The sequence below is a fragment of the Thermothelomyces heterothallicus genome (genome assembly GCF_042370625.1).
Source record: "Thermothelomyces heterothallicus CBS 202.75 unplaced genomic scaffold P884_scaffold_23, whole genome shotgun sequence".
Taxonomy (NCBI): domain Eukaryota; kingdom Fungi; phylum Ascomycota; class Sordariomycetes; order Sordariales; family Chaetomiaceae; genus Thermothelomyces; species Thermothelomyces heterothallicus.
Window position 1 is genome coordinate 245,036 of NW_027192584.1, and position 24,631 is coordinate 269,666.

The 24,631-nt window shown below is 48.8% G+C and overlaps 5 protein-coding genes across 5 annotated transcripts; 4 read left to right on the forward strand and 1 right to left on the reverse strand.

Moving 5' to 3' along the window:
- Positions 1-7,838: 7,838 nt before the first annotated feature.
- On the reverse strand, positions 7,839-10,683 carry P884DRAFT_262924 (uncharacterized protein). The gene is made up of 2 exons (XM_069441705.1): positions 10,227-10,683; positions 7,839-10,136 (listed from the first exon to the last, which is right to left on the reverse strand). The coding sequence occupies exons 1-2, from the start codon at positions 10,268-10,270 to the stop codon at positions 8,261-8,263; spliced, it is 1,920 nt and encodes a 639-aa protein (XP_069295213.1). The 5' UTR covers positions 10,271-10,683; the 3' UTR covers positions 7,839-8,260.
- A 3,343-nt stretch (positions 10,684-14,026) lies between these two features.
- P884DRAFT_313434 (uncharacterized protein) lies at positions 14,027-15,215 on the forward strand (the record flags this gene model as incomplete). The annotated part of the gene is made up of 2 exons (XM_069445229.1): positions 14,027-14,606; positions 14,865-15,215. 2 exons carry the CDS (start codon positions 14,027-14,029, stop codon positions 15,140-15,142), a joined length of 858 nt encoding a protein of 285 aa, XP_069295214.1. The 3' UTR covers positions 15,143-15,215.
- Positions 15,216-16,615: 1,400 nt separating this feature from the next.
- On the forward strand, positions 16,616-17,664 carry P884DRAFT_262925 (uncharacterized protein). The gene has a single exon (XM_069441706.1). It carries the CDS (start codon positions 17,042-17,044, stop codon positions 17,249-17,251), a length of 210 nt encoding a protein of 69 aa, XP_069295215.1. The 5' UTR covers positions 16,616-17,041; the 3' UTR covers positions 17,252-17,664.
- A 2,872-nt stretch (positions 17,665-20,536) lies between these two features.
- Positions 20,537-21,255, forward strand: P884DRAFT_207443 (uncharacterized protein; the record flags this gene model as incomplete). Its single annotated transcript, XM_069438791.1, has 4 exons — positions 20,537-20,666; positions 20,757-20,808; positions 20,867-21,050; positions 21,109-21,255. 4 exons carry the CDS (start codon positions 20,537-20,539, stop codon positions 21,253-21,255), a joined length of 513 nt encoding a protein of 170 aa, XP_069295216.1.
- A 994-nt stretch (positions 21,256-22,249) lies between these two features.
- P884DRAFT_279677 (Homogentisate 1,2-dioxygenase) lies at positions 22,250-23,773 on the forward strand (the record flags this gene model as incomplete). Its single annotated transcript, XM_069443342.1, has 2 exons — positions 22,250-22,317; positions 22,459-23,773. 2 exons carry the CDS (start codon positions 22,250-22,252, stop codon positions 23,771-23,773), a joined length of 1,383 nt encoding a protein of 460 aa, XP_069295217.1.
- Positions 23,774-24,631: the final 858 nt, after the last annotated feature.

Here is a 24,631-nt window from a genome sequence, read left to right on the forward strand (position 1 = left end):
CACACCCCCTAGTTGAACGCGGTAGTCGTTTAACTACGCTTTATAGTAATACTATTCCTGGTGTTATATCCTTTGTCGCTCTTACCTCGATAGCTCCTTTAGGGGGCCCGCCTTCTGTATTCGGAAGTCTGAAAGAGTCGAGTATAGTAGAGCGATTCCTTTGAAGCTATAGTTCAAATATAGCTATCGTAACCGTAGTAGCGATAGTATTACTAGTTTTAATCGTAATAATAACAAGATGACGCCTCCTATGCTCAAATTAACGGATAACTTGTCAGATGTACCTATTACGAATATTACGACGGCTAGTGGGTCGACTCCTGCTCCTGTAATGCCTCGAAAGCGTAAGCGTGCTAAAGCTTCTATACTATAAGTGACCTATTGTTCTATTGCTAGTATTATAGCGTTTTAGCGATCTTGGCGAATCTAGCGTTTTTAAGTAGATTTATATGGTTTAGTTCCTTCTAATTGATTTGATGGCGACTCTATTATAGTTTCTAGCGCTTTACTAGTTACGTTAAGATCGTTTAGGCTGACTAAATATAGTAATATTAAAGCTAGTAAGCTTTGTAAGGTACCCTGTGAAATATATATATAGTTGGCTCTAGTAGGATGTTCTTTTAGCGAATATCGTGATTATTCTAGCGCTAGCTCCTACTATTACTACTATATCTATAGTTACTATAAGTATAAGGATATATATGTTAATTACCTATATATCTAATAGCTCTTGTAATACTTATACTAACTATAATAGTAGTCTTACTTCTTATATTAGGTTAGCGAAGGATTTGACGAAGGCTCTATTAGATAGTACTAAGGCTTCTATAAGTCCCTAGATCCTACCCTCTACCCCTAATATATAGGCAAGTTACTAATAGTTATATATAAGATCTTAAGAAGTTATATATAGTTCTTTGGAATGACCTTAAACGCGTTAGCGTTTCCTTTAAGTAAGTTAAGGACGATATAGAGGAGTATAAGCTTAATAAGGCTAAACTTATACGCTTTATAAAGATTACCTACTCTGTATATAACATTTTCTACTAGTTAGAAAAGATTAAGGAGGGTTATAAAGCCTACGTTAGCGCTTCTAATAACGCGTTAGGCGCTATATCGTTACCTAGCAAAGATAAAGGTAAGGGCAAAGCTATTAATCCTAGCGATAGCTAATAGTAGAAGGTTATATAGATATATTTAGGAGTACTAGGCAGAGTACTAGATAGTATCTTAGGTACTCGTATATACGCCTTAGTTTATTTTCTCGAATTTAACTTATTTGTTACCCCCTAGTTATATAAGCCTATAACTAATATCCTAAAGATTAAGAAATGCTTTCTAGCGCTCGAAAGCTTATTAGCTAAGTCATTTCGTAAGCCTATCTGCTAGTATCTAACTAGTTAGTAGATATACTACTTTAAACGTTCCTTTTACCGCTTTCTGGCGTAACTATATATTATAGATGTCTATATACTATAGGCAAGTATTGATACGTTCGTTCTTAGCTATTACTAGTCTAATCGTTTGCTAATTGTCATAGTAGATGTTCTAGGGTTCTCCGAGCTTAAGATCAATATCTATAAATAGCCTTTTAAGCGCTATAGCCTCTCTTGCCGTAAGGGAGAGCATTAGAAGTTCCACTTCCATACTTAACGTTATAATAGTATCCTAGCGCGATACCTTCTATATAATAGGACTACTAAATAGGAAGAAGATATATCCCTATAACGAATACCGTATATCTAGATTATCTATATACAAAGCGTCCCCTATGATTATAAGCATCAGACTATCTAACGCTTACTTACCTCTATATTAAATTAATAGGTAAGAGCTCCTAAATAGATATCTTACTACTCGCTATACCTCTAACAAGTAGTCTGGCCCTAGGTTAGTTAGGTATTAGGATAGTATTAAATAGGCATATATAACGTCTAGATATAATATAATTATATAGTATAAGATTAATCTAACAAGCTCCTAATACTCTTTAATCTACGTACTAGTAGCGCTCCCTTTAAACTTCTTTAGTTCTTTATAGCTTAAGGGAGTTAATTTATATACGCTAGGCACGTCTAGTCTATATCTTCTTATTACCTTTCTAATATATTGGTTATAGACTAACTATATCTTATATATAGGTTAGTCTTAAATCACCCTAATCTTAAGGAACCAACTGACATCACCCTACTCGTAGACGTCGTAACGAGCTTTGATTCCTTCTATTATATGCTTAGCCGCTATAGCATTACTTTTATAGAAGAAGACTAAGAAGTCGTTAATATAGAAGATCAGGATAACGCGCTTATTATAGCTTAGGAAGAGGTACTTTTCTTCTCCTAATAGCTCTATCCCGAGTTCCGAAAGCGTTTTATAGAACTCTTTATACTATAAGTGTAACGAGTCTCTTAAGCTGTATAGAGCTCTTTATAACTCTACGTATTTTCCTGGCTACTTAAAACCTTCTAGTAATTCATAGATAATAGGATTATCTTCTAGTCGTTTGGCGTTAAGGAACGCTTATACTATATCGAACTATTTAACTTCTAAGTCGAAGTACGCTATAATTGCCATTATTATATAGAATAACTATACCGCTAAAGTAGCTATATATGTACTTTCTACTAAGCTAATATCTTATAGATCTCCTTATATATAGATCCTTACCTTACACTTTTCTAAGAAACCGTCCTTATTAAACTTATATATAAATACCTATTTTAATAGTATAAGTTACGCTTTTACTTACTTATATAGGATAATCTTTTACGTTCCCTTACTCTCTAAGTTATATATCTCCTTATAAGCTGTATCTCTAAACTACTATCCTAATAGGTAATTATATAGGTCTTATTAGTTATTAGGAACATAAATAAGATCGTTAACATGCTAATATAGCTTATTTAGGGCTACTCTAAGGCGTATAGTATCTTTCTATTATATAGTAGTAGCAAATACCATATATACTATTTATATACTCTAGTCCTCTAGGTAAGCTTCCTATTAATTAGGTAGGTAAGTCTTATAGAACTATTACTAGAGTTCCTTTATTATATAGATAAAAGAGTAATAGTAATTAACCCTCTCTTTATTTTATAGCTGTTTGCTTAACTATATAAGGTCCCTAGGTATACAAGCCCTCCTCCTACCTCTGCCTCTCCTTATAGGAGGTTACTAAATAGCTTCTCCTTCGCTTCTACCTTCTAAAGGGTATATTAGCTAATCCGGACTTTACTTAACGCTCTATTCCCCTAGTATAGCTAGGTATAATATATCGGTAATACTGTCCTAAGCTCCTAGCTCTTCTATCTACTTATTACACGTATTATATTCTTCTATAGAAGGCATTCCTCTGCCAGATTCGGTAGCTCCCCTGCTCTCCCTAGCGTCTGGTTAGCTAGCTAGCGACTAGGAAGGCCCTAATTTAAACCCTCCTACTTCCTAGTAGATATCCCCTTTACTAGCTAGCATAGGGTAAGCCACCAAGGGCTTAGGTATATATTTAGGGGTCAAGAGTCCTCTAAAGCTCTCTATCTATTTGGTAAGTTCGTCTATTGCTTATGTCTCTACTATAAGAGTCTCTAGAACTAATTACTCGCTTATAGGCTATATATCGGAGAGCTCCCTTACCCCCGAGTCTTAACCCTATTAGAGAGGTTAATCTACCGCTAGACTCTCTTACGATAGAGGTAGCTAAGCCACTATAATAGAGTCTTCTACTGGTTAGTAGGTCTATAGCATTGCTTGCTAGAGAAACTTGGTATCCTAGGAATCTTCGCTAAGATCAAATTAATTGATTTCCTAGCTTGCTACTACTAGCGATAGCTCTATCGGCTGCTCTTTGCCTAGACGGTAGAAAGTCTTCTTATCGAAGTAAACATTATAAGTTATAATGACCCTATCGAGCTCGGGTATCTAAATGCGATAGATATTAGACATACGATATCCTATAAGATACCTTATTAGCCTATATAATAATACCTTAAAGTCCTTTATATACCGCTTAGCTTCCCTATCCTTATAAAGGATATATACCTAGTAACTATATATAAAGATGCTACTCTAATCTAGGTATAAGTCGCTAGTTAATATAATTGTCAAGTTAGGTTTATACTAGTAAAAATATTATTTAAACTAGCTATAGAGTACCTTATTAGGAGTTCTAAACGAGTAAGTATAGCTTAGGCTTATTATATATAAGTATACCATTACTTATATACTTTCTAACTAGAGCTTTATAGGTAGATTCGTACTATTAAGTATCTTAATTAAGCGTAAGATTAGTTCTTGCCCTACTTGCTCTACTAGTCTATTAGGCTTATAGGTATATAAAGGTAAGAGTTTAAGATTAATCCTACTCTTTGCTACCTAAGTCTAGTAACGTATTAGCGTTTACCCTACTAAGCTAATTGTTATAGTATCGTTATCCTACTTAATCTTATAGATAGTAAGCCTATATTAGCGTCTTACCTAGCTCTCGAAATTCTAGATAACTCCTATAATTTAGTCTAGCGACTTTATTGTTAAGAGGAAAGGGAAAAGCTTCCTATTATACTCGTTAATAATTATAAGTAGCTATCACGATCTATTAATCGATTCGGGATAATTAAATAGATCCCAGGCTACTTGCTAGAATAGGTATATAGACTTCTACTTAGGTAGTCTTCTTGAAATGACCTTAATAGTATAAGTATAAGTATAGCTCTCGTACTTAATATATATTATCCCCTTAATATAGACGTTTCTAGCGTTATTAACAAGCGCTTTTAATGCTTCTAGTCTAAGGTAGCTAGCTCTTAAGTACTAAAGATCCTTAGTATCCTCTCTTACGGTAGGTAACACTCGTATATATAACCTTCTAGTATATATAGTAAACACGTTCTATAAGGATATACGAACGTTTATAATACCTGCTTTACTAATTAAGACATAGTCTAGGAAGCTCGAGTAATAGGAAAGTAGCTTATATTCGAGGAAGGTAAGATTATACTTATATTCTAACTTACGAAGAATAACGTTATTTTCTAGTGTTCCGAAACGTAGTAAGCAATCTAAGCTATAGTACTAAGCGCCTACCTTAAGTAATAGAGCTTCTAAGATAATATTAATATAGAACCCTTTAACGATAGTAATATCCTTAAGCGTTAGGCTCTTAGTATATAGTCTATATAGTCTATCTAGAACGTTCTTAATTATCTAAGTACCCTTCCTACTAATAGGAAAGGTCGTTATACCTACTTTAATAAACTTAGGATCTTCTACCTTAATAAATGTCTTAGGTAAAAGGAACTTTTTATCATTAACTAAGTAGGTTATACTATATAAGTCTAGTAGAGTACTTTCCGAAAGAGGATAGTACTATAGAGCAACTATACTAAATATCTTATAGTAAGTTAGGAGCTTACTAAGTAGCTAAAGGCTAATAATTAATATATTAAGGGAACTAAGGTATCCTACCCCTAACTACCTAGAATAAGATAGCTCCCCCTACTTAGTAATAAGTTAATTTTTCAGTCTAGCCTACTTTGGCTTATTAAGCTCCTAGTAAATCCTCTTATACTCCTTATTAGAAAGGTATAAACGTTACTTATTACTATAGATAGCTTACTTAAGAGCGTAATAGTCTACTAGATCCTATAGATATCTTAGACGCCTATAAGGACACTTCGTATTACACTACTACCTACTATAAGAGTCTCTATACAAGTCTCTACCTCTCTCTTTACTACTCTTCTAAGCTATAGGAAGTATTAGTATATTAGTTATTAAGAAGATTCTATACTTCCGAGAGACTCTAGGTTATATATTATTATTAATTAAGATCTTAGCTATTATAATAAGGGAACTAAGCTCTAGAAGTAGCTTTCCTAGACTATTAATAACATTAACTTTTATCCTCTTATATACTACCTAGGTTAGCAAGATATATATATTAATAGCATCAAGAAAGGTATATAATCCTTATATACCCTATACTTCTAGGATATTATATTAGATAGCTTACTAGAAAGTAATATTAAAGTTACAAATCTAACGCTATAAATTAACTCCTAAATACTTAGCTATATTAAGATTAGCTATATATTACACTATAACCATCGTATAGAGTATTACGATAGATAGTATAAGTATAGAGCAAAGCGCCTAGATAATCCCCCTAATAAGGTTAATATCCTTCTTCCTATATACTTTTATAGCTTTATAGAGTTTAGGATCTATAGTATATACTAGCTAGCATTATAACTATCCTAACCGCTTACTAATGTCTAAGGTATATATAATATTCTTATAGAAGGAGTCTTCTAGTCATATAAATTTAACTATAATAGCTTCTTCTAAAGGTATTAGATCACTAGATATCGAGGGCGATAGTCCTCCTCCCTAGAGTTACTCCTATAGCGCCTAGATAAGGTTATTCCTAGCTTGCTCACGAGTTAGGCGCTCTAGAACTTGCAGATCTGGCTCGTGGTCGCCGTTAGGGTTGACGAAGTCCTATATACCGGCGAATTTAGCCTATGACTATAGTTTAATATACTACAAGTTCTAGGAACTAGGCCTAGTAAGGCGCGTAGAAGTCTTAACTAGGATCTCGGACATGGTAGACGGATACGTCGTCAAATGCGTATAGAAGTAGGGTAAGAGAGTTTGTAATAGAGGAAGAAGCTATTACTAATATTAAAGATACGTCGGTAGAGGAGTAGTCAAGGCGCTAGGCTTATAACTGCCGAACGTAGTGGGAGCTCCGGGAGCATTGAAAGCAGTGTCTACAGTAGGTGGCTGTACGAAGGAAAGAGTGCCTTGTTGAAACTATCTACAAAGGAGACAAAAAGAGTGGTATTTATAGACAAAGGGACTGGCCAATGCGTTGAATAGCCTCATACAGCTGTGGCAAACGAGTGGCTAATATGCTTGGAAGCTCTATAGCTTCCGACAACTATCAAGGTCTTATTTAACCCTGGAGAGACGCCTTAAGAGTGCTATGCATGCTTCATTATATTATCTCCCGCATCGACCCTCGAAAAACCTAGAACCACCTACCCCTCCTCTCCTTCAAAAGAACGAAAAAGAAAGGTTATTCGGTTCAGCAGTCTACCCCAGCTCTGCTGTCTGTTCACGTCGCCTACTGAGCGTTCGTCATTTCTGCCGGCAACTTTTACGCCCTATTCCCCCCTCCGGGCCCCCCTTCTCCTCCCCCAGAAACACCTAACCGCCCCTTCCCCGGACCCTCCAGACGACTTTTGCTGTATGTAACGTCTGAACACGTAGATACGGAAGACCACTACCTCTTGTTCTCTGCTCTGTCGTCCGTCTTGGCTATCTTAGCTCGAACACATGCATTGCTTCTGGAATGCCTTCACGAGCCAGCGCTTCGTAAGTCGAGTCAGGTCCCGAAGGACCCGACCATAGTAACGTGATACTTGTAAGTAGGGACTCGTCAGCTTTGTGTGAGTTCCTGGAGCTTGGGCCCGTAATTTACGGCAAACACTACTCTAGATATGATGATGCCTCGGATATTTCGGTAAAACGTCATGTTCGCACTTCCCGGGAGCTTACTTGATAGTGCCAACACGGGGTACCCACATAGAACGTTTACAAGTAGGGTCATAACAAAAGAGGGGATCTCATTTCCCGCCCTTCCAACCACACCCGCCGTAGAGTTAGACATACCACTATACTAGAAACAGCTAGAACCTCTCAGCTAGCGGTTAGGTTTGGGGTTAGCAGTTCGGAGAAGTGTCATGGCTAGGATCAGGGTCAGATTTAGGGTCAGGGTTATAGTTTTTATTAATAAGAAGTTTGAATTGATTGAAGCTTTTTTTGGATATGGAAAAAGTATGTAAAATCGAGTATTGCTTTGAATTATTGAGCTAGTTAGTTAAGATTAAGTGTTAACGATAGGGGTATATAATCCGTATATAGGTATGAAAAGTCCCCACTGGACCTCTTTTTCCATAACCGTCCTGACCTGTGCGTGTATGGTATTACAACTAAGGTACTGTGAATATCGGGTGCCTCGGGTTGTGTGGGTCTCCCCGACTCGACGCCGGATCCGACCTTCCAGAGAACTCCAACTCCATGCCATTCGTACATACATACCCAATCCAGTCAGTATCTGACCTAGCGCCTTTCCGGACCTGATCATATTCCCTATCCCTCTTCCCGCAAACCCCATTCATAATTCCCAACTACCATCAGCCATTAAACTTAAAACAAACACTTGCCATGTTCATCTCGCTAGGCTAGACGGACAGACAGACAGTCACCTGAATCCCTCCAAACTCACCCCATCTCCGCTCCCTTCCCGAACCTCGAACACGGCAATTTTCCCATCTGAATCGCCAATAAACAGGAACCCGCCGTCCGCCGAGAAGCACATCTCCGTAATCTTGCTCAGGTCCCCCAGCGCCGCCTGCACCTTGGACCCACCCCCCGTGGCGTCCAGCAGGCCCGCCTCGGGATCGGGCCAGCACCACAACTGTCGCCCCGTCATGGCGTCCAGCAGCGCCAGACATCCACGCGCCCCACTCTCGACACCCGTGGCGTCGCAGTACGCGACGAAGCGGCAGTCGGGCGAGACGCATGAGGTAGCGTTCGGGATGCGGAATGTCTTGGTCGACGATGCCGAAAAGTCCCAGACGAGGACGTACCTGTGGTGGACGGGGACTGGGGCGAGGTTGAAGCCGCCGCGGCCCGTGGCGCCGGCGCGGTCGGGCGGGATGGGCACGGCGCGATACGACGCCGGGATCCAGATCGACACGGCCACCGAGCCATAGGTGGCCAGTCCCGACGGCAGGGCCGTGTCCAGCTCGGCGTGCTGCCAGGGGGCGACCACCTTGTAAGGGGTGTTTGAAACGGGAGCCCCGTCGTGGATCTCCCACGCCGTCAGCAGGGTCTCGCGCTCGGGTGGGGGGTGGCCCGGCCGGGGCGGCCGCGGACCCGAGGCGGTGACGAGGAGGGGTCCCGTGGCGGAGAAGGCGAGTTCCGGGTATTTGGGGATGAGCGGGAGGCCAGGCGCCTTGCGGAGCTCGATGGACCGCGTCTTCTTGAAGGGTTTTTTGGGGTTGTGCGTGGCCGCGTACAGGTCGAGTGTGTCTGCATCACCATCGTAGGTCACGAGCGGGCACCAGCCGGCCTCCATCACGTTGGAGCGGACGGCGGCCCAGCGGTTGGCCGAAACGATCGATTGGAGCTTCTTCTTCTTGCCCCAGTCCCATATTTCGAGGGTGTCGCCAAAGCCGGTGGCGACGGCGATCAGATTGGAGGGCTCCGACAGGATGGCGTGGCTGCGGACAAAGTACTCGCGGGACCGCGGCTGAGCGTTGGTGTAGCAGGATACCTTGAGGCTGTTCTGCACCTCGCCACTGCCGACGGACCATATCCTGATGATGTTATTGCCATGCTTGCTGGCAAGAGTCGCAGACGTGGTGGAGATGTCAAAGTAGTAGACGGCCGGCTCTTTGAGCGGCTTGTCGTTGGTTGCCATCAGTTGCTTCCAGGGCACTAGCGAGACAGACGAGGGCCCGTGCTGTGCACCCTGTGGTTGCATTTGTGGGGGCCGCGCACGGAACTCGCTGACCATCGGGGGAATTGGGCTGAACCCGGCGGCACCCGACGACGGCGTGGCGCTGCCGGATGTGGGCACGCGCTCCAGCGTGCTCCCCCTCGACGACTGCGAATACCGGGAGGTGTCGCCGGATCCGATGTCGGATTCTTCTAGCGACGGCTGCGATGACGAACGGCGTGAGGTTTGGCGATTCAGCATGGGCAACGGTGGCAGCGGCTTGGTAGGTCTGGGCGTGGGCGCTGCGGGGTACAGGCTGTAGGCGGCTGATGAGCCCTTGGATGGGCGTCTTTCTGACGTGTACGAATCTTTTCTGTGGAACGCCGGGGTTCTCGGTGCTGCGGGAGGCTGCATCGGTAGCGCCATGCCAGGTCGCGCGGCCGGGTCGTAGGTCGGTATGCGGAAGACGTCGTCCTGGCCGAGATAACGTGGCGAGTCAGGAGTGCGAGGCGGGGCCACGCCGCCTGACGGGACCCTGCGCCGGCTGTCGTATCGTTCGTCCATGGATGAAGTGAGTGATGGCACATGGCGCGACATGCTGGGCGTTCCCGAGCTCAAGCGGCTCAGCCTCTCCCTGGTGCTTCGTGTTAGCCGACTCCACTGTGCCTCGCAGCGCAGCTCAGCGCGAGAACCTCCGACCGTGGGGTTCGGATTGCAAGCTTACGCCATATCATCCATCTCGTCCGTGGTATAGGCGTGCGGTTCCATCTTTGCGTCGTTGTTGTTGTTGTGGTGACGGTGATGGCGGTGATGGTGCAAACGAATGGAGCATGCAAAGAACTTCTAAAAGTTCGGGATCGCTGACCGGTTTGCTTTCGATAGTGACCGGCCCCCTTGACTCGGGCTGAGGGAGATCGGCGCTCGTGGCTGTGGATCAGCGGGAAGGGTCCGTCGAACCCTGATAGCCCCCTCCACACTTTGTCGAAATATCTTCAACGGCGGTTAACTATTTCCAGCTAAGACGAAGGCGCGCGCGGGAACACGCAGGATGACAGCCCGCGAGTTTGGCAGGCTTTCAACGCAGCAGCAGGAGGGGTATGATGAGGGCGACCCTGCATGCACAGGGAAGAAGAACGAGAGAGCAGAACCTGATCCAGTCCCTGATCAGGTTCCCAGGCTGCGCTGGACTGGGGTTGAGCTGGGGGAGGCTCAACTTGTACTGTGTTCGAAGTAGGAAAATATCGCTTTTAGCTGCTTGTTGGTCACAGCCTCTCTCCCCCCTCATTTGGCGGCTTTCAGGCTAGAACGGAAGCGCAGCCAATAATTGCTAGCGAGAAGCGATGGTGTTCCCCTCCTGGTGGCTCTTTCCACCGCATCCAGTCATGGCCATCACAGGCCATCCTTGCCGTGATCCGCAATCACTCGCTTGGCGGCACCCAACCCGATACCCTAACCATGGGGCCCCAGCCCGGTGCCTGTGCAGGTGGAGCCGTGGAACCTGGAGTCGCTTCATCGCCCACCGAGCAGCGCCCCCCCCCCCCCCCGCGGCTGTTCCTGGGAACGTGTGTCTTGCAAACTGACTGGCTTCTTCGGCCAGCAGTCTGGAACTCTCGTGTATCGACGCTACAGCGAACTAGTGTAATCTGTAGTGTGTGTAACCTGTTCTGTGGGCCGCCAACCCCATGGGACCTCGGTAGGGCCGTTCTCTCCGAAATCACAGCGTCACTTGCCTTCCCATAGATCTTGCCTCCCAGCAGACACTGGCCTGAGCCGGCGGGAGGGGGAAGGGCCCGGGGTTTGAATGCAGTCAGCATCCAAACTTCCCCGGTTGTGCAGCGAGTCGCGCGTTTTGATTGCTCGGGCCGAGAGAGTTCTTGCCCGAAGCAGTCACAAATGCGGAGTTGTGATTGCCCAGTATTTCACGGCATTTTCCCTTTTCGAGTTGCCATCCTCTGTCTGACGTCGTTTTCTAACCCGTCGTCATCGAAGAGAAAGTGCACAATAGTGCGGAGTGCAGCGCAAATCTCCGCAGGTGAAACATGGCACTTTGGCTGCAGAATGGCTGCAGAGTTTGGGGAAACGGCCCGAAGCATGCAACCATTCCAAGTTGGACTCTTAACCGGCCATGCTAACCTTGAAATGGCCTGGGCCTTGCAGCAAAACGTGGCTAACCACGACCGTCACTGCAAGGCATTCACCTCGTGCCGAAAAAAAGCCTCTTATTTCCCCGCCTCACCGGAGAAGAACCCTGTGATTCTGGCCGGCCGGAACCGGCTCGGGGGCCGCCACACGGACTCTCCAGCAATCTACCACAAGTCTACAGCGAGATTGGGGGGCTGAGCCCAGATCACGATGCTTCCACTCCACCTCCGAGTGTATGTCCTGTTCATGCAATGTTAGTGAACTTTGCTACACCACATCGGCACATTACGGAGCTCCTGGGTTTGCCCGAGGTTTTTTTTTTTTTTTTTTGCTGTGTATGCCGTCTCAGCCGCCTTCTACACCAACGCCAATGTAGAGCTAACGATGTTCTATACAACTAGTGTGTTGCCTTCATATAACAAGCTACTCGTCCTTGTGGTGTATTGTCTTTCACTACGCACTACCCTACTTAGCGTCAGCCGGGCTAATTCACCCCAGTAAGTCCGCTTCAGTTCCAGATTAGCGGGAATGCCACGCTCCCCGCCGCTCGGGGCTCTAACCAAGTATGGCAGGGAGCCGAAGCGGTCTTGGCTCTGCATGTGCTCTGTTCGGATCTCGTAGCTCTGTGCTATGGTACTTTGGTCGAGGAGCGATGCTTGCCGATTTGCGAGAAAAACGAAAGCGCAATTCCGCTGCTCGGTCCCCGCCCGGCTCCATCAATATTTTTTCTCCTTTTTACCCTCGCGGAAATTCGGATGAAGAGACAAAGATTGGGGGGGCGTCAGTGGTCCAATCTCCCAAGGGATCGTCCAATAATTGTGTGTCCAGACTGCTAGTTACATGGCAAATGTTTTGTCTGGTAGGTGGGTTGGTGGGCGGATATAAACTCTTAGTTGGCCAAGCTGCAGCATGATGTCGAGGGACCAACGGTCCCCATGTCATTCCATGCATGCATGCACTGATGCAACAATGGTCGCACAATCAATCCTGCACAGCGCCCCACGATCGACGTCGCCTGCTTGGTAATCGTCGGGCCTTGCTCGTTCCCGCGTGTCGATTTGTGGACGTCATGCTGGTCCCTGCTTGGCTTTGGTCGGCAAATGGATGTGATGTTTCATGGGGTAATTATGGGGTTGACACATATATGCGTTCAATCTGATACGAATAGCCTATACTCGGCCTTGAAAGAGGGTTCTTCGGTAACAGCGGACATCCACCGAATGCGGCATCACGCTGCTTGGGAAATTCGTGGCTCTCGCTGTCGCCATTGTGTAGGCGCACCATTGCGAGATTATGCGAAGGTTCATGCGGTCATCGCCGAAAGGTATATACTTCCCCAACACACGATGATATGTGAGGCGGCATGAATAAGTCTCGCTGCAAACGATGATCGCTTCTTCAGCCACCCTCTTACAGGTCGTCAACAAGAACTGAAGTCACAGCCCCGCGAGGTCACGGGTCCAAAGTACTCGAGTTCATCGTGTCGCTACTACTATTATAGGCAACAGGCTTCATGGCCATGACAGACAGATCGGAGATCCTGTCTATAACCTCCACTGATGATGTTAGCACGCATAAACATGTGGTCATTGAGGGTACATGCGCGTGCATACTCGAGGCAAAGGAGGCGGTACGCAGTCACCTGATCCCGAGTACGTGCGCTTGGTGACAAGAATCGCGCAGTTGGGAGTTGGTTATATCTCCCCTGCTTACATGTTTATCCCCTTCGTACGTACAAGCCTTGTCCAAGTGACCAGCAGTGCCTTACACTAGGAGATCTGGCGCTTTAGGTTGGGCCGACCAGGGAAAGTGGACCGATGCTGGACTTTGTAATATCTCTGGATCCTACTGGAGATCACGGACAACGGACACCACGTCAGCTGTTGTATAATTACTAGATACGAGCTCTGTCAAGGGATCTTTGCTTGGACCTTCTTGTGAACAGATCTCTTGTAAAGGCCGATCGGAGGCTCTGACACCGACAGAGGCTGGTTTGTTTTGTTGCACGATGAGCAACCTGCCATCCCTCCATTCCAAGAGCTCATTCGCCACATCCGAGGACACGAACGAGACCTTTACGAACGCTCCGTCTGTCGTCGCTAGTGTCTGTGTCTCCGCGGTGGGTCACTGAGTTCCCATCAGACTGTATAAAACGAGCCATCTTCTGGCAGGTAATACAGCTCAAGCACCAGATCGGGCCAGACGTTCTTTGAGCTTGACGGCTTTAACCCCTGGACCACCACTCGTTCTCGTCACTTATCAGAAGCCCAGCCGCTACTGACCGGTTGGAAAATACCAAAAGAAGTTCAGTTCCTCGCTTCCCACGCATGACGTGATCGGACCATACCTTTAATCTTTTCCACCTTCTCCCACAAAGTAACAATGCGCTTATGTGATCCCCACCAGCACACCATCACGGGGTTCGCCAACGACTTCCCCCTTTCATCAGCCCCGCCCCCCTACTCAGAGTACCCAACCGACCAGCAGCGAGTTCCGACACGCGCCCACTACCTCACCATGGGTATCGAGCCCCCGGCTCCTCTCTATACCACCGCCACCAACAATAACAACAACGACGACGACGTCTGGGAAAATGACGACCGCCGCCGCCGCCGTCCGCGCCGGCCCGCGCCGCGGTACCCGCCCCAGCCGTTCCCGCTACCAGGGGACGGGTGCGCCGACACGGTGCTACGGGCCATGACGCGGCGGGCCGAGGACGAGCTGGGCCGGCTCGAGCGGGAAGCCGACGGCCGGGTGGCGGACTTTTGCGCGCGCAAGCGGCGGGCGGCGGCGCCAGCAGCAGCTGGGGGGTCCGGCTCGCGGGAGCAGCAGCTTGAAGAGCAGCAGCAGCAGCAGCAGCCGGCGGAGCGGCCCGTCAGGGGGGTTCTGCTGGGAAGGGTGGAGTTTGAGAAAGGGGTGGCGGGGTTTATGGAGGCTTTTCGGGAGGGCAAGAAGCGGATTTGTAGGTAATCATTTCATTTTTAGTATTTTTTTTTTTTGGTTTTTGGCTTAAACCTCACACTTGATTCAGTCATCGGGTTGTTATGAGTTATTCCTTGGCTGTTTCCGTACCCGTTTAGCTGTTTGGCAAGAGGGCGAAGGGCAGCAGCCGTTGGCAGCAGTTCGTGGCAGTGGCCGGAACTCACCTCCATAATACCCGTTGTTGAGCAAGCAAAGTTTTTATCGGTCGGTCGCCATGCTAACTGTGAACCGCACACAGATGACAGATTGGCCCACCATTATGTTCGTTATATGGCGGACATGGTGTGGGAAGCCCTTGAGGCAAACGAGCTCCTGCCGAGCGAATACGCCAAGATAATGGCTCAAAATCCAGCCAATTCAGAGGTCATCTGCTTGTGGGACCCGGACGAGGAGAATGCCGAGGAGGAGGAGGAGGAGAGAGAACCCAATGCTTGTGGTCGGGATATGGAGTTGGGAAACTGGTGGGAGGTGCGTATCGGCGAAACGGTGGTGGTATCGTCGCTCCTTCGTCGCTGAGGTTGCAGAGAGTATTGGCTGGTAATCTCCTATCGCAGGGGCCTGATTCAATAAATGTGTATGCTGAGCGATAGGATGGATACAAGCCCGCGGCAACGCATCTAATTACCGTCAGTACAAAACGAGGACGTGCGCCAGCGCTGCACTAATGTAATTACAAAAAGTTAGAGGCCCTAATTAATCATTTAACATAGTTAGTTTCCTTTCCTCTTTACTGAACCAATTGTACTGTACATACATACTTACTAGACACAAATAAGTGGTTAATTAAAGGTGCCTAGAGCTTTGGGGACACTCCGACCTAGCTCTGGGTGCGAGATAGAGGGTGTTTGGCATTGACCCCATCAAAGAAATGATTTCAACGCTGTGAATGAACAGCCCCGCTGCTGCCTTGCCACTGTTCTATGGACGAACCCAGGCATCAGTCATAGATAAGACTCGAGTGGTTAGCTCAAATTGAGTTCAGATAGCCAAAGATGTGCCAAGAAGTCCATTATCTCCGCGGGCACCCTGCCTTTTTGGTGCTCTATTAGAATTCATTGCGTGGTCTGTTCCCCTCTGTTCCCGCCGCAATTTCATCACTCGTTCCACCAATAAGCGTACCTCGGGTACTTATGGGCTTGAGGCACCTCAAGCTTTTTCTGTCAAGACGGGATCGAAACGATGGCTTCAGTTTTCAATTCATGTGGGTCACTACTGCTCAGCACTTGAGATTTGCGACCTTATCAGTACGATGAGTCTGAGAGCTGAGCCGGCTAGAACTCAAGAACCACTTGAATGGAAACCTTGAAGGCAACACTCGGACAAATATAGTTTAATTAAGTTCAAAGCGAGTTTTCAATAATCCGTACAGTAGTCACTAATTATCAGTAGGTCCCCCCACAGAGACGAAAATAGAAATCCGGCAATCAGCCGATCGTGCCAAGCCCCAATCTTGCCGCTCCATAGACAACTCTCGAGAGTTATTCCGAGCTTCATGAAGCCCATATTAGTGTCGATTCCAGACTCGGTAATTAGCCAGGTTGGCCTCAAGTTAATCTGTCACACTTACACAACACAAGTGAAAATCCGGGGCACGTTTTGCCGCACCCAAGCATACCCAGTCATTTCGCGCTGCGAGGATGGTGGCAACTCGGAGCACCAGCCAACAGAGTTATCACTCTCGAGAGTGTTCCAAGAATCAGAGGGCGGATAATAATTAATTAATTGCTTACCGTCACCAGTTTCCACCGTGTTCTTTTCTTGAGCAGCCGCTCGTCCATGCTCCTTCCCGCTCAATACCTACCTACTTCAACTGGGTCCTTCGCATTCGTGTCCTCATTTTCTCAATGGCGGTGTGCCCTTCCACACTATTTTAGCCTCACCGCATTGGGAGTTGTGGGTTTTCGCACAGGGGTCTAGAGCGACCCCAGCCACATCACACGCACACCCGCTCGACTTTTGCTCAACTTGAAACCTCGACTCTCTTCTCCGACAGTAGGCACCTCAACTGCGTTTCAGCCCTCATATCGCGGGCTCGAACGACGACTCCAAGAGCTGTTGCCGCAAGGGGATATCCATATCCCAGTTCCCCTGTACCGAGCGCATGCCCTGGGCGGATCAATTAATCAATTACGCTTGTTGCCGACGCTCCCAGAAATTTTCTTCCCTCACCGCCAGTCCCCTTCTCTCGACGGCACCAAGCAAATACCGGGAGACATTCAGTCGCAGTCATCATTAGGTTTCTTCAAAGTATCCTCACCTGTGTTTGGCGCCCCTCCCTCAACACCATTCTGATCACCGACCATCCACGGCCCGGCTCAACACCGCCGGACCGCAACTCACATCTCCTTGGCCCCTTTCTCCTATTATAATACGACGGTCCAATCTAAACTTGGAGAACATCTAAAGAAGAAGAAGATGCTCGACATTAGCCTCTCCGGCCTCCTCGCACAACAGAGCGAGGACCAGCTCCTCAACAACATCTGGATCGGCCTGCTGAGCGTCGAGGCCCTCATGGTGCTGGGCGTCGCCCTGCGCGGGCTGCTTGGGGCCGTGGCGTCGTCGCGGCTCGCCGGTCGCCGGCGGAGTCACGACTCGGACTTCTTCCACCCTGGCTGCTCCCAGTAGGTGGGTTGATACTGTTTAGGTGGCGATCATCTGCGGAGGACCCCGTTATAAAAGGGGAATTAAAAATACGAGAAGGTTTGGATTGGAGGGATTCTCACGAGTCGACGAGCGACACGATGAACGACATGAAAAGGCCTGAATTCTTGCACGGGAGCCGGGGCGGGAGAGTTGGGCGGTTGGGGAGGTGTTGATCACTTGGAGATTTGGACTGCATTATTGAGGCGTTATGGGTTTTGTGGTCTGCATTGTTCGTTTTCTTAACCCTTGACTTTCGGAAGGGTGTTCACGAGTCATGAGAAATGGGCCACGAATGATGAGCCAAGATAGATGATGAGGCAAGTCGTTTTTAGCATGAGCATCAAGTTAGTTTGAAGATGAGATTGTTGTCTTGCGAGTCATGGCCGAAATCCTGGTACACCAGATAATACCAGATAATTAATCATATAGACTTCTCGCATGCTGTCTGAAACTTTTCAGCTTATTTCCTTCATGGCCTCGTACTTCAAGTCACATCTTGTCATTGATCAAACTAATGTCAAAATCATAACCCTAGGTCCCTAAGGGAGTGATTCCATTTTGCCAGTGGTCTTTCATTTTTGGCTTTAATTACGAAACAGCGATGGCATGCAACATGCCCTGTTCTGTCTTGGTAACCCATCGAAGCGATGAGTTGTTACAAGGTAGCAACAGCCCGGGATTGCCAATTCAACGATGCGGTCAGATTCATTCTTCCACTGGTTCAACAATCCCCTAAGGAGACATCATCTAGTGTACCTCGAAGTTTCACTGAAGATATCTAACCTGGTTTTGGCACTGCTTATCATCTTCCGGGGTTTTTAAGAGCCGAGGTAGTTCATCCTCGAGTTTCAATTGGAGGTGTCTTACCGATTCCATATCACATCATCCATCCACGCGTATGCGTGATTGGCCACTACGACATTGAGTTAGTGCTGCCAACACCAGAACCGCCTGCTAGTCAAACTGCTGATTCTCGCTTCTTTTCCCTCATCCTTTGCGGTTAAAAGAATCGTCTGAAATTATCTATACATCTCTGTTAAACCCCTACTTGCTAAAATTCAAGTTCTCTACATGCCGTGGCATGTCAGCAAGCGTCTTCAAACCTTAACCTCGGTTTCAGAAGTCTCTGTTCACGGCCTGTGACGTGTAATCAGAACCGGACATCCGACTCGCAATGGGTTAATCGAACCTCTTCCTCAATTGTAGCTATCATGTGGAGCTAGCTCCGACCATACTCAAGAATTTCTGTGATTACCGCAAGGTACGCGCCTCAAAACGTCCGTCGTCTAATTCAGCTGAACTGCGGCGAGTTTCTAGTCTAAAATCTGGCAACATCCGTTAAAGCCTATCTTCAGTACGTTGTGACGATATCAACTCAAGGCGTGGTCAATAGTCCCATCAAAGAGATCAGCCTGTCTGATGCCTGGTCAAATGTAATTTGTGCTATAATTATATATCAGACAAGAAATTGAACAAGTGACTTTGTAAATAACATAGGTGCGGGAATACAAGCTCCCGACGACATCGACACCTAAAGCTTTTCAGTTGTCAGCGCGAACTCGCGGGGTTGACGGGCGCATTACGAGCGAAGAATAATTTGCCACATCGAAGCGGAGGAGAGGAGTTACACTAGGTCTCGGTATGACACAGAAGTTCTTTGATACGGTATTGGGCGTTTACACCTAGGATGTACGAATTTATGGTTGAAGCCGAAAAATTTAACGAAAGATTAGAAAGACTAATATCTTGAATCCGGACTCGAGCAAAACCGCCTAGATACCCGATGGCTTTCTTTCGTCGGCTAGCGCTGCCAATTCTCGGAACCTTCACCTTGAAGAATGGCTGGCGGTGACAGAACTAGCACAAGCCGAGAAACAGACAGGTAGCGAAATCTACCTACGACATCTTCAACAGGTATATGTCACGTTATGCACTTATCGTCAAACATTGTCCCTCGGGTACCAAGAAGAAATCCAAGAACGGTTGTGCAATAAAATTGTTGTCCAGCCCAGATATGCAGCAACTTTCAATGTGGTCCATTGCGGTATCGGCCAGTTCAAGTTCCAGCTTCGAGTCGGGAGTGTGAGGGGGCGGGGTTGGGCGGCTTGCTCTGGGCGAGGGGTCGATTAACGGTTCCAGAAATGAACGGGCTCAACTGATAGGATTTCCGAACTCCCGTTTCCCCGCTTCCTGCCTGGAGCTAGACAGCTGCCGTCCACCACTGCCTCAGTCCGGAGAATCAATAGTCACTAGTCGGGTATTTGTATGCCTGCAACGTGGACTAGGTTGATCAAAACAACAGGTTTGAACCAACCACGTGGTCCTTCACAGGGCTTTAGCACTCGCGAAGCAAAATCCATTGCACAAAAGGAGGTGCACTACAAGCTAGAAAGGATGGTGAGGGAGGACTTGCCTTTTTGATCGAATACACTACTCTGTTGGAGGTCGCTCCTGCTCGGGATACCCCACCTTTGCCCCACTGATCGTTGCAGCGGGCACCTTCCCGGCCCGGCCGGATTGCTTGTCACTCAAGGTTCCTGTCCTAACTTCCACCAGCTGCATAACTACAACAAACTCAAAACAAGCATTGGAAAAGTTAGACGTATGTAATTGACAACTGAGTCTCGGCATTGATACCAATTGATGTCTTGTTGAGGCCTTAGGCGGTGCAAAAGCGCTGGTTGCCCGCAGTGGGTCGGGCACCCCGGTACCCCAGATTACCCCAGATTCTGGCTTGGGCTGGGCTGTTAGCGCTGGCTGCAGGACGCTCGGGCCAGGTACCTTGGCCTGTTTAAGCCACGCAGGGCTCGCCTGCGAGGTCGTGCCATCATGATGTACTCGTCACGCGATCCCGTGAGCCAGTCAACGTGATCACTGCCGCTTCCCGCAACCTACCAGGGAGCTCTCCTGACATTACCCCGCCCGGTCTGACGAAACAGTGGCAGGAACGCTTGCAGCAAAGATGGCTGATCTGCCCATTGCACGGCCGGCCGCCTCTTAATAAAGGCCACCTCCAACCCCCTCTTTGGGCTTCTCCTCTCCTTTCCCCTCATCGGTCTTCCGTCCAACGAAATCCATCGTAAACCATCAATTCGAAAACAAAACGCCCATTCCCTGGTCCATCTCAAGTCTCGAAACGTAGGTTGATAGAATCAGACCACTTGCCTCTTGCTCGCCTGATCCTTGCTTTCTCACTCGGTCCCATTGCCCGCAGGGACTTGTCAATCCACCTAATACACTCAGCTTCCAGCACACCACGCAAGCAACATGTCCGAGCCACTCACCAAGGTCGACTCTGCCGTTCAAGGCATCGATGTCCCCGCCAAGGAGCAGAAAGAAGCCAAGCACCGCCGGGCCAGCTCGAGCGCGAACGGGGTTATGAACATCAACGACCTGGGTAAGTTACCTCTTTTGTCCTGTCTGCACCGCACCTTCCCTAGTTCCAGAGTACCCGGCAATTGCTAATTTACAATCCCCCTCGTCGCAGAGGCCCAGGGAATTGAGCTGCAAATCGCCAAGGAGACGCAAGCCACGGGGTGGTAAGTTCAGCCCAAGCCCGGGTAACGTTCGGCTGGACACCTCTAACCCCTACCCCAGGAAGATTAACACGTCGCCTACAACAATAGAGGACAAGGAGATTCTCAAGAAGATGCTCACAACACCACCGGTCAAGAAGATTGACTTGCACTTCCCGCTGGGATTGGAGGTAACAGCACGGAACCTCAAGGGCGTCACCATCAAGGACGCCCTGGATGCCATCCACAAGCAGTTCAAGAAGAGGGTGAGTGTCTGCCATGCGCAGCAGTGGTTAGCTCGCCATTGTCTAACGTGTCGTGCAGGCTGATGACGAGCTTGACTTACCGTACCTGGCAGGGTTCGAGTGGGACAAGGAGGAGTCATGGACCCGTCTGATTGTGCACCTGCGGAAGGACGCCGGTGTGGCTTCCTCAAGTAAGAAAAAGAAGAACAAGGGTGGTGATGAGTAGTGAACGACTCATGATGCACGTCTTCTCGCAATTCCTCCTTCGGTTCGGTGTTTGGCTTCTCTCGAGCTGTCCAAAATCGATTCAGTAGACTGGGATCCTGCGTTCGGAATGGGGCTGATACTTCGGTTGTTGTATGTGCTGGGACACACAGCCGGCTCATCAAGCTTGGTTCGTTGAGCCATCATCGGCAGGGGATCGGAGTCGGTGACGGGATAGGATGGTCGTCATAGGTCGTCCGGCTTATGTATCTCCCCGTCAATCCAGCTGCCTTGTCCCCAGCTCTGTTCCAAGATGTGTGGTGATATGGTGACGTCGAAACTCCCTTGGTGAAGTTGGGTTGCTCATATTATGCATTTGAATGCACAACGCAGCTGATCCCGAGGTCAGCGGCGAGGTGAACTTGGGAGGGTCCGGATTGACCCCAGAACAGCAGCCGATGGAGCGGAGTGGGGATTGCTACATGCCGGACCTGCAGCTGCTTCGACGCCCAGCATTTCACCACGGTAATTGAGCTATTACTACTACTACTACTACTTTAGTTGCCCAGTCTGACACGTCTCTCGGCGTGAGTTGTGGAAATGGTGCCGGTCCCCCTCCTGCAGGTCGGGGCAGGGTTCAGGTATGGAGCCCGGATGGTTTTAAGTGTTGACGGATACTGGAGAAGGTCGCATACCGGCGGCTACCTTCGGCCCCGCAGCGGCGTGCCGTGCCGTCACGCGCGGAATTGGCAAGCTCGACGAAGCTTCCCGACTTGCAGGATCGAAGTCGATGACCGCACAACGGGTCCGAGTGAACCGGATGTGTAATAATAAGCGGGAGGATGCGGCCCCTCGAAATTGGTAGAATGAGTTCAATACGTAGTCCCGCCGCCTCCTCAGTTCTCCAGCCGCTTCCCAGTTCTCCAACTTGAAATAACGTCCTGGAGGTACGAATTCGACCATCAACTAACCACTACTGTGCCTTCGCCGCTTTTGGACTCGAGCTACCATTCAAGATGCCGGTTACAAATTTTGCTCTGAAGGAGAAGTACAAGTACCAGAATGGCTTCGATTGTTACTTTGAGTACGCTCCTTCTTCCATCGATTGTTCTTTCTGCCTCTCTTCACACTCCTGTCCTCAATCCCCTCTCTCTCTTCCCCCCCCCCCCCCCCCCCCCCCCGCCAATACTAACCATGACCACCACTAACCCCTCTCGACAACCAGAACCGAAGCTGTTCCCGGCGCTCTACCCACCGCCCAAAACTCGCCGCAGAAGCCACCGCTAGGCCTCTACGCCGAAAAGCTCTCCGGCACCGCCTTCACCGCGCCGCGCCACGAGAACAAGCAGTCGTGGCTCTACCGCATCCTGCCCGCGTGCTCTCACCCTCCCTTCACGCCAGCGCCCGCGCCCAACGAGTCGCTCGGTCTCGGGGGCGAGCCGTTCCGCAAGTTGCATCACATCCCGAACCAGCTGCGCTGGGACCCGTTCGACCACGATCCGGAGGCGGATTTTGTGAGCGGGCTGCACCTGCTCGCGGGAGCGGGTGACCCGACCGTCAAGCAGGGGTGCGCCATGTACGTGTACGCGGCGGGCCGGTCGATGGGCGAGAGGGAGGCGTTCTACTCGGCCGACGGCGAGCTGCTGCTGGTGCCGCAGGAGGGGGCGCTGGACATCCGGACCGAGATGGGCTGGCTGCTCGTCCGGCCGATGGAGATCTGCGTGATCCCCCGCGGGGTCAGGTACCAGGTGCGGCTGGCCGAGGAGGGCAAGCCGGCGAGGGGGTACGCGCTGGAGCTGTTCCAGGGCCGGTTCGTGCTGCCGGAGCTGGGGCCGATCGGGTCCAACGGGCTGGCGAACGCGAGGGACTTCCAGGCGCCCGTCGCGAGCTTCGATGAGGACTGCGGGGAGACGGCGTTTGATGGGCCCAACGAGTACGTGGTGACGGGCAAGTTTAACAACGCGCTGTATCGGGCGGTGCAGCGGCACACCCCGTTTGACGTGGTGGCCTGGCACGGCAACTACTACCCGTACAAGTACGATCTCGGGCGGTTCAACACCATCGGTACCATCTCGTACGACCATCCGGATCCGAGCATCTTCACCGTCTTGTCGGCGCCGTCGGACCACCCCGGCACATCGGTCGCGGACTTTGTCATCTTCCCGCCGCGGTGGTTGGTCGGCGAGGACACCTTCCGTCCGCCGTGGTACCACCGCAACACAATGAGCGAGTTCATGGGTCTCATTCAGGGTGCGTATGACGCCAAGAAGGGTGGAAAAGGCGGGTTCGTGCCGGGGGGTGCCAGCTTGCACAACATCATGAGCGGGCATGGGCCGGACGTAGACAGCTACGAGGGGGCGAGGAACGCGGAGCTGAAGCCGGCCAAGGTGGGAGAGGGTAGCTGCGCATTCATGTTTGAGAGCAGCCTGATGGTCGGGGTGACGGACTGGGGTCTGAAGACTTGCCAGAAGGTGCAAGCCGAGTATTCAGAGCACAGCTGGGGCGGCGTCAAGGTGCACTGGAAAAAGACGACTTCTTAAGGGGAGGAGGTATGTCTATATCACTAGGATCTCAGTAAATCCCTAAATTGTTACTCGCTGTGTCCTTACTTGGCGCGGGTACAATGAATTGGAGGCAACATCAAGGAGGACAAAAGCAGAACAGAACAGCCAGGCCTCCACGATTTCCTCCTCATAGCCGTCGTATATGATGATGCCTACTGGACTGGTTGACATCCGCCAAGCCATCATCAGTCTATAGTCACTACAGGAAGCGATTGTGCGCGACCCACGGCAGAATGAGTATCGTTATTGGCTCCAGATCCACGGTGCTTTGGTCCAACGAGCCGGCATGCTCGCCTGTCAAATCCCCCGAGAGCTACCGCATTAAGAATGCTGCTGACTTTGTGACCAATCCCGACTCAGACCGAGCCCCCCCCCCCCCCCCCCCCCCCCCCTTTTCTCTTTTTTCTTCCTCTAAAACAGAAGTCATACCAGCCTCTATATCCTCTGCTCCACATAGTCTGTCATGTAGTTGTTTATTCGACGCCATCGTGCCTTGCCCAACAAGACCACTCTTAATAGCCTCTTCAGTCTGTTCCTCCTCACATTCGAGTATATTTTTCTCTTCCCCCCCTGAAGAAAAGGCCGCTGCAGAAACGCCAAAACGCCAACCGCATGCTCCAAAACTTTCTTGTGCCTTTCTATGATGTGTCACCAGATTGTCATCCGAGAGATTCCATGATGCACCCATGTCCTATGTAGAAAGAGAAAAGAAAAGAACGAAAAAAAAAAGATCGGTTCTAAGGTGGAACATATCGAGAATCTTGTTCGTCTGGTATGGTGGTGACGACGGTTTTGCTGAAGTACGTGACGTTCCGAACGGGGCAGGCCAAACTC